Source organism: Sturnira hondurensis, unplaced genomic scaffold (assembly GCF_014824575.4).
Source record: "Sturnira hondurensis isolate 20B ecotype Veracruz unplaced genomic scaffold, ASM1482457v3 Scaffold0021795, whole genome shotgun sequence".
NCBI lineage: Eukaryota > Metazoa > Chordata > Mammalia > Chiroptera > Phyllostomidae > Sturnira > Sturnira hondurensis.
In genome coordinates, this window is record NW_028094426.1 from 11,875,412 (window position 1) to 11,885,111 (window position 9,700).

General features: G+C 44.0%; 1 protein-coding gene across 1 annotated transcript; it reads left to right on the forward strand.

Moving 5' to 3' along the window:
* Nucleotides 1-435: 435 nt before the first annotated feature.
* On the forward strand, nt 436-8,400 carry GPRC5D (G protein-coupled receptor class C group 5 member D). The gene is made up of 5 exons (XM_037033863.1): nt 436-576; nt 1,543-2,482; nt 6,980-7,105; nt 7,209-7,306; nt 8,150-8,400. The coding sequence occupies exons 2-5, from the start codon at nt 1,585-1,587 to the stop codon at nt 8,219-8,221; spliced, it is 1,194 nt and encodes a 397-aa protein (XP_036889758.1). The 5' UTR covers nt 436-576; nt 1,543-1,584; the 3' UTR covers nt 8,222-8,400.
* Nucleotides 8,401-9,700: the final 1,300 nt, after the last annotated feature.

The following is a 9,700-nucleotide window of genomic DNA, read 5'->3' on the forward strand; positions in this document are numbered from 1 at the left end:
GCAGAGAAGACAAATTTCCCCCAATTCACAATTTCGCCAATCACTGGCCCTCTAAATGCACATACCCTTCTTTTTGGCCCAGTAAAACTCTTATTCCTTTGTGCAATGGATGCTCTTTTGAATCTTATGATCAAAATCAAGGCGTGGAAAGAGCCTGAAGGCGGCTTTTCAGGGAGCAGGTCAAAAGAAGAATGAAGGATCCTCTCTTGGGCCAACTGGGGGTCCCTCGCAGCTTCCCAAACACAGTGCAGTATGTGGGGGGCAAGCAGTCTTTCCTAAATGCACACCCCTGCAGGATCTCCCTAAGACCAAGGTCCTCTAGCGAGCAGCAGAATGGAAAATAATTGTCCTCACCAAAGAAATCTCCTGGAAAAGTTGCTGTGAAACTGGAATAGGTGTGTCTTTCTGACCTTCTGGTTCTTTTTATAGGCACTGCAGGAATCTGAGTGCGGGCCTCCAGTCCTTCCGCCCATTTGGGGAGAGAATAAAGAAGCTGAGGTTGTCTCCCTCTTACTCATTGGCAGTTACAGCCTGGCAGCCACCACAACCTCAGCTTCCAGCGCGGACACAGAGAAGGTAAGTCGAAAGGAAGGGGCCATGCCCTCAGCTATAAACCTGGGTCACTCCGGCCATCTGGCTTGGGAATAACTGAAGAGGAGGAGAGCTAGGAGTATTCGATGGCAAGGTACATTTTTCTAAATAAATATATGGAATTTTTTTCCAAGCAACCTCTGTTAAGACATGTATTTTGGTACTAAATTATCCAAAAAGTTATTTGAAGTCAGGAACCATTTAGTATAATTCTTTGATGAACAAATAGTAAGCATTGAACAAGAACATGTTGCACTGAATTGACTTGAATTTAAAGAAGGAACGGTCATTAATTAATATTACTAGGAAAAATCACCTGTCTGTCTCCTTCAACCAGTGCATTAGTGTCTTGAGTGAACCAGTGATCCAATAGCCCTGGTCCTGGAGTCTGAGATGGCTGGAATTCCATCAGTCGGGCAAACCTTGTCACATACCCCTCTTTATGAAAAAGATTCTCCATCCACTTCGGACAGTTGGTGGAAATCGTTATGTGCAAGTGGATGAATTATCTGGAGCTCCCAAGCAAAGATTGCTCTGTTTTTTCCAGCAGGATAGAGATAGGATCGTTTTTTTGTTTGTTTGTTATTTTTTTAAATATTTTATTTATTTATCTTTAGAGGGGAAGGGAAGGAGAGAAGGAGAGAAATATCAATGTATGGTTGCCTCTCGTGAGTCCCCTGCTGGGAACTGGCCTGCAACCCAGGCATGTGCCCTGACTGGGAATCGAACCGCGATCGTGTGGTTCACAGGCCCGCGCTCAATCCACTGAGCTACACCAGCCAGGGCGAGATAGGATAGTTTTGAGGGTTTGCTAGTTTGGGGTTATTTCACTCAGTACATCCAGGTGTCTTTATTTGGAACTGAGAGACCTCGTAGTGACCTGCATACACCCAACAGGCATCCTTGTGGATAGATGGAAAGTCACAAGTTTGTCTCCTCTTTCTTCTGCAGGGAAACAGAAGTCCGTTTTCGTGAAGTCCACCTATCGTCACTATGTGTGAGGACTTCATCAAGTCCACTGAGGACTATTATTTCCTCTGTGACACCGAGGGGCCATGGCGCATTGTCCTGGAGTGCCTGGCAATAATTGGCATTGTGGTTACAGTTATTCTGCTCTTGGCCCTTCTCTTCCTCGTGTGTAAGGTTCAGGACTGCGGCCAGTGGAATGTCCTTCCCACCCAGATTCTCTTCCTCCTGGGTGTGCTGGGGCTCTTTGGCCTTGCTTTTGCCTTCATCATGCAATTCAATCAGCAGACTGCTCCTGTACGCTACTTCTTCTTTGGGGTTCTCTTTGCTCTCTGTTTTGCATGCCTCTTGGCTCATGCCTCCAACCTGGTGAGGTTGGTCCGGGGTGGCGTCTCCTTCTCTTGGACCACAATTCTGTGCATTGCTGTTGGTTTTAGCCTGTTGCAGACAATCATTGCCATTGAATATGTGACTCTCATAATGACCAGAGGTATGATGTTTGTGCATATGACGCCCTGCCAGCTCAATGTGGACTTTGTTGTGCTCCTGGTCTACGTCCTTCTCCTGATGGCCCTCACGTTCTTCATCTCCAAAGCCACCTTATGTGGCCCCTGTGAGAACTGGAAGCAGCATGGAAGGTTCATCTTCGTCACTATGCTCATCTCCATCATCATCTGGGTGGTGTGGATCTCCATGCTCATGAGGGGCAACCCACAGCTCCAGCGGCAGCCCCAGTGGGATGACCCTGTCATCTGCATTGCCCTGGTCACCAATGCCTGGGTTTTCCTGCTGCTGTACATCATCCCTGAGATCTGCATTCTCTACAGAGCATGGAAACAAGATTGCACTGTACCAGGCAACAACACCTGCTCGGCGCCAGCCTACAAATGCGGCTTCAGAGCGGAGAACCAGGAACTCTCAAAAGGTACTTTCCCAGGGGTTCGGGAAGCAGGGTGGTTCTTCTGTGGGAGAAACAGGAGAGAAATTGTGCAACCAAATGAATCAGGAGGGGACAAAGAGGCAATGGTAAAAATGTAGTGGACAACTAAATACTTCAAGCGTGGAGATGCAGACCGCCAGAATCAGGGTTAAACTTTTATGAAAAATGAGCTCTTCCAAAATACAGAGACCAAGGGAAGGAGACCAAGACAGAATGAACCAAAGGCCCTAGGTAAAGAGGGTGTGGCTTGGTGCTCATGCTGGGGAAAGAAAGACACCTACTCATATAAAATGAGTCAATCAGCCCCAAATTAGGCTTGGGGCATGCAATTGCGTGACATATAATGCTAAGCCCAGATGTTTGGGCTGTCAAGTAGAGAAGTCAATCCTGGCAACAGTGATTGATATTTTAAAAGTCAAGTCTCAAAACTAACTTGCCCAAACATTGTAATAAATTGATATGCAGGACTCATTACCTCGTTAAAGTTACAAAGCCCAATAACTTCTGGATCACTACTTTTCAAACTATTCACTGCTTAAAGCCCTTCAAGGTTTACAAAAAGTGACAGGAAGAGCCATTCAATCAGAATCCTGAGTAAAAGTGCAGATGTACAATTATTAATAAAAATAAAGCAACTTGCTTATGTGACATGTTCCTATTAATTTCTGGGTTCCTAATGTAAGACCAAGCCATCTGACACTCCTTCCTTAAAGAATAAAATGTATTACCCATGACAATGAGGAGGCTTGAACACCAACACCCTGGGGGAAATAGTGACTAATTTCAGTCATCTGGAAATAAGTCAAAACTCATTATTTCCTTTCTAACACATCTGGCCCATTATTCATAACCAAATATCAGACTTTTACATCAATTCTTGTGTCTTAATAGGCATCTGATTTCTCACAACTTATTTCTAATGTGCAAAGATGATGTTATTATATACATTGTATAGCACACATCATGTTCACTAGGCTCAAAAAATTAATAAAAGCTTTCCTTTTAAGTGCATACACTTTTTTGAGCTGTAATCTATTGCTAATTACATATTCAAATTATATCCTGTTCAGAGGGATGCATCCATTCATTCTTTTCAGCCCAGCTGACCGAGGGTCAGAAACTGGCAGTGTGTGTCCTCGCTGTAGCAGCTTTTCCTGGCTTGTTGATGATGTGCAATCAGACCACTGAGGTTTGGGCAGAATTGCAGAGTCAGTCTTTCTGGAAACTACTCGTCATAGTTCTCACCAGAAGACAGGATAAAACTTCCTGTGTTTGTTTTATTGTTGTTTCATGTCTCCAGGAAACAAAAGTCAGAGAGAGGGGGAGATAGAGAGAGAATTCTTTAAATTTCATAAAACCTTACACACACTGGGATTTGTAATCACCAATATTCCATGCCCCCCAAAAATGTGGGACAAGCGTTTAAAGTGTTTTAAGGAACATCCTGGTGGAACAGAAAGGGCTGGCAAACGTGCGGTGTTCCTGGTACTACACTTACTGCTCAAGCATGGCTAGAAAATCCACTTCGGAGCAGGAAACAGCCTGCCAGTGGTAGCCATTGTCAATGTAGTTCAATACTGGGGGTGGGGGCGGGAAGGGGGGCAGATCAGTAGTGGTAGAGAGCTCAGAGACCTCACTCCAAAACTGGGCAGAAGAACCAGAAACTTAAGCTTTAGAGAATGTAATCAGAATTTAGGTCACCTGGAAAAATCACAAAAACCAAACATTTGAAGAATGATGAAATCTCAATAAAAAGTAAAGGATTGCACCTAGCTGGAGAAAACATACAAATAGACACAAAATAGATAAGAAGTAGGCAAGTATAGTCTACTAAGTATAGTGTAAAAACAATTACTTGAAAAAATCTAAGTGTGTCGTAGGTCAGGAGCTGCAATGGGAAAGCAGCTTAGCACTGTCTTTGTTTTTGTTTTCTCAAGAAACAATCAGCGTACTATATAAACAGACATGTGGTCAGCAAGAACAGTCAGGCTATTGTGCTGAGCACAGGTGGATTGCTTACGAGAATTCCCCTTCCAGCTCTGGGATCCACTCACGAGAAGTGTGGGGAACTTGGAGAGCTTTCCGTGGGAAACCACAAAGATGACTAAAAGGGTTATAACATCAGACCTGTGTGGAAGTGTTAAGAACTTCAATGGCAGTTCTTCAAGTGCCTTTGTCATAAACTATTTAAATTCTCTCTCTAAATTCTATACAAAACATGATATCTTGTTTGAATCCATGAGGCATGCATTTGCCCTGTGACTCTTCTGATTAATACCGTTTCTAGCTGTGACTCCAGTCACATAATTATCTGATTTACCTCTGGGTTGTGGAACCAAATTATTCACCTGAAAAAAGAGTAGGAAGAGAGGGGATTAGCAGGGCATTGCATGGGTACAACGACCTCTCCAAGAGACTGTTGTCCTGTTTGCTGTCTCCCGCTGAAGGCTGTGGGTAGAAATGGATTCAAACCCAAGCACAAGGGATTTTGATGACATATGAAAATAAGAGTTGGTAAACACTAAAACAGATCAGTAACAGGGATTAAAGACTCCATTTCCCTGGGAGTCTTTCAAAAGAAGATTAGGCTTTATCTCTCTGAAGTGGCTTGTGGGCTTAATTCCAAGATACACAAACATTTGGATGGAGAAGGAAAATGCAACCAGGCGTGTTACTATAGGACACCGAACAATCGGGCTTAGTCTTTGCCCTATTATAAATTGTGCTCCTAAAAAGTAGTATATTGATTGACCTTTTAAAATTAGTTTTTCTTTTAACTGAGAATTTTTAATGTAAGCAAATTTGTGGATACCATAAATATAGTAGAATATCAGCCGTGAATGTTTTTTTAGGCTAGGAAATCTCCTGTTCTAATAATTGCTGACTTCATCTCTTTTAGACTAATTAGAATATTATTGTATCAAGGTTGCTAAAAGTAAGACCCATATATATCTGAAAGTATCACATCATTGTGGGTATTTTTCTGCCCAGTGTTTGAATGTGTACAAACCTAGTATATTTTGACCAAAAAAAAACAACAACGAGTCTATGTAATATAAAAATGGACCCATGACTATACAAGGATATAAACCAAGAGAAGGAAGTTTTTGCAAACATAAGCCCTTTGAGTTGTTTTCCTTATAGCAAATACCAACTTTTTCTGAACATGGCCCTTTCTGACAATTGTCAACATTTTGTTCTTCAAGGCCCCACCTTACTATGAGATTCCAATTTGAACGGTCCCAGGAGGTATGATTATTGTTTGTTCTTTCATGGGGACAAGTAGCAAAACCATGCTTTTTTCGCCCTGAAGAGCTACAGGTCTCAAAGATAGAACTGGCAAAAAATGTGGAGGAAGACAGTGAGCTGAAGCATTAAGCTTCTCTAGTTTATGATCTGGTCTGATAAGAATGTTGGATGAACACTGGTTACCATGAGACTGAGCAGGAAGGAGTCTTGTTTTCCCACAAGGAACAAAGTTACACCAAAAATTCAGTACATTCTACTGTGAAGGAAAAGAGAGCATTTTGTACTTCACAAGGTCCAGGCCCTCTAAAACATGCCGCCCAGCAAGAGGAGGACGTCAGAGCATCTACTGTAATCACACCACCAGCACCAGTACCAATATACAAAGGGTAGCACAGTGATGTGTTCTGTGTATCATGTCTGACTCCAAGGGCCTCGTCCACCCGAATGTTAGTTGATTTAATCTTCAAAACAACCCTATGAAATAGACTGACTATTATGACCATCATGATCCCTCTTTTACTTCCATCAGGAAGCAAAGGCAACAGAAGGTCAAGCAATCAGCCCTAGGTAACACAGCTAACCAATGAGAGAGCAGAGCGCACGGCTCCAATGTTACAGCCAGCAAGTGTGAATAACTGGTGGCCCAGCGATGTCTGTGACCACCGAACAACAAATATGCACCCACAGGGGCCTCGCCTTAGACACAAGCACAGCTACTCTCTTCCTAAAGCTGCAGTCCTGTTGAGGAGACAGACATGAAGCAAATAACCACGTGCGTGATACTGTGGCACAATACAAAATTATCTTTAATGATGTTTTGTATGGAATCAATTCTGTAGAGTATGGGGCTTATAGAGCCTTTAGAAATGATCTAGTTAAAGCTTTTTATTTGGCTCTTGGAGACAGCGAGACGCCCGTGGTCATGTGGTAACACTGGAGAGAAGGCTCTGACCCAAGGCCCCTGTTCTTTCTCTAGAAAGTGTTGATGAATCTTCAGCCTTTTTAGTTACTAAACACAGATGAGCTTCTTCTTCATGTCCAGTCTTCCTCAGAAGGTTTTACTTTTAAAAAATTATTTTGTTGTGACTGTTCTTAGGACAGCCACAACAGAGAATTTCTTTTTAAAGGGCCCCGAACCCCTTTGCAAGCCATTCAGTCCTCTCCTAGTCTTCAGGTGCTGTTTCCGGGTGAACCTCTGACACTAACACAGCCCTTCCCTCCTTTGGCTTTCAGCCCGAGACAGTGATGGAGCTCAGGAGGATGTAGCATTAACTTCATATTCAGCTGCAGGTAAATGTGCTCGTCTGCGTACACCACGGAGGGCCAGAGCAAGCTCTCCTGCCTTAGGAGAGCAGACAGGTTTCAGCTCCAATGGCTTTTATTGACCTGAGAGAGGAGCGGTAGGGCAGGGCCATCCCTACAGGCATGTGAAGCTGGAGCCGTCTAGATTAAACCACACCAGGCCGGCTCAGTAAAGGCAAGGCAGGCCTTTTGCCTCTGCCAAAGCCCCTCCCTATCCCCATTGCCACTGCCATCAACAATATATGTGTTCTGATGCAGGTGAGTGTCCCCAGAGAGAAAGGGCAGCTTGAAGGGTTTGTTTGAGGGTAAAGAGAAGCAAGCTCACTGCTGTTTGCCCTGGGCACAGTGGGGAATCGAAAATACGCTGACTGTCGGATCTGTTCTTAGTATCAGTCATTGAAATGGATCCCCTGAGCCACACCGGCTGCCTCTCTGAGTCACTGCCTGGCTCTAGCTGCCCAGGCGGCCCCAGGAGCTGGGCTAGGTCTGTCCTCATCATCTGGATGTCCAGAGGGATGTGCTCATTATGTTGGTCAAAAACCAAGAGAGCACTACAGAGTAGAACTGGAGGTAACTTGCATTTGTGCCACGATGGTTTGAAGACACACAGTCTGGACAACCAAAAAGACCGCACTGGGACACAGTTCTTGTATTGTGGGGACCAGAAGGAACTAAAATCCAAGAGTGAAAGTCATGAACTCTACTAGGCAGCTCTAGGCAGATCCCTCTGGTCAGTTCTCTGAGACTTTGCCTTTTCTTGGAATGACACGCAGTTCAGGACATAGCAGTATCATTTGCTATAATTTACCCTCTGCAGGGCATTTACATGACAGGAACATCTTTATTATCCCCTGAGAGAATTTTTTAGATTACTTTCCATTTCCAGTGATCAGCCATTCAAGAGTCTTGCAGAGAGATTCTTGTTAATGACTAAGGGGGACAATGGTAAAGAAGTTCTGATATGGGTAGGCTCAATTTTTTTCCCTTTTTTAATGAACAAAGTATTAACTGATGCTCAAATGATAATATTTCAAACAGTTCTAGAGATACCATCCCCTATGCTGGCTCAGAAAGTTCATGATGGCTTTTCTTTCTTTCTAGACTGTTGACTCCACACAAGAGTATTTCATCCCACGGGCTAAACTAGGCCTCCAGCAAGATGCTGCATTATAAAGTCCACAGGATACAGGAGTAGCGAAGACCCAGAAGACCATCCTAATGCAGCCCTGCTGGGCCACTGGGGAGCCCACAGAGTCATGCTGCCATCAAAATAACAAGTCATCCTTCCTTCTCTGCCTCCTGCTTCCATCTGGACCCTGCATCAGAAGACTGCCTTTTCAAGCATAATTACAATCTTGCTGGCCACCCTACCTGACTATGTGTCTCTTTCTTCATTCACATAACTGAAAAATTCCCTTCTTTAGCAATGCTACAACAAATTAGTTCCTTTTACTAATGGAACCAAAAGACCTTGGTCTGAAGATCTTGGTCTGGCAAGAAGTTGTCATGCCAATATGATAAAGTTTAAAAGCAACTCATTACAGAAATACTCTTCTAGTCATTTTTTATAAAAGATCCCTAGGTATGAGTGACCCAGTATTTGCAATAAAAGTCAGAGCAGAATCCTCAGGATCCCCACAATTGGGCATTTTAAATAACACAAACATTCCATGGACTTGGCAGGCCGGCAGGCTTCCTCCCATGGTGTCTGCACCCCGAGACAGCGAGTATGACGGCAGATGTGGCTGGGGTCAATGACCTGCTTTGATGAACCAATAACAGCAAAGGAAGAGCCATCCCAGCTGATGCTCATAAAGGAATTTAGGTGGTGCACATAAAAAGCAGAGTCTGCCTGTCTTGATGTTTCTAATGAACCGATGCTTCTGCACTAATTACTTTGCCTTCACGTCTCATGCAGCCCCACATGGATTCATCTGTCCTTAGGACGCATTCGTTACATGTAAACCAGAGTCAGAGGTATGCTGCCAGAAGGGTTCAAAGGTTCAATTCAGCCCTCCGACCTGTTAGGGAAGGAAACAGAGCCCTAAAGAAATGGATGGAATGACTTGCCCCAAACCACACAGCAGTTAGAGGTGGGCCAGGTTTTCCAACACAGAGATGACTCTTTCTCCCACTCCGGGAGGCTTCTCCATGCCCGTGTTGTTGTGTTATCAAGTAAGGCGTGCCCCTCCCCTGAGAACCAAATGTGCATTTCGAACCATGGAGTGTTGAGGGCCTGCTGTGTGAAAGATCGTTGAAAAATAGCTGAGACTCCACACATGAAAAAAAAACCTTTCTAATGACCAGTGGACAGCATGGGTTTTCGAATATCAACGAGTATCTCCTGAGAACGGGCAAGGTACCAGGAACTGTTCTCAGACTCTGGCCTAGGCAGACAAGGCGGACAAGGCTGCTTTGGTAGATCTTACATTTTTTTTGTGTGGGAGATAATACAATGCAAAGAACTTCAGGAATACAGCTCCCTTCTTTAGAGAAAGGAAAGGGACTTGCCTGGGATAACATGGCTCGTTAGTGACAACCAGCTAGAATTCAGGGGCCGCTCAAGTGTTCACCCTCTCAACAATGTTCCATTTTCATATATTTTTCTGCCACATTCAAATTAACTGCTCCTCTTTGAAATCTGTGCCCTGA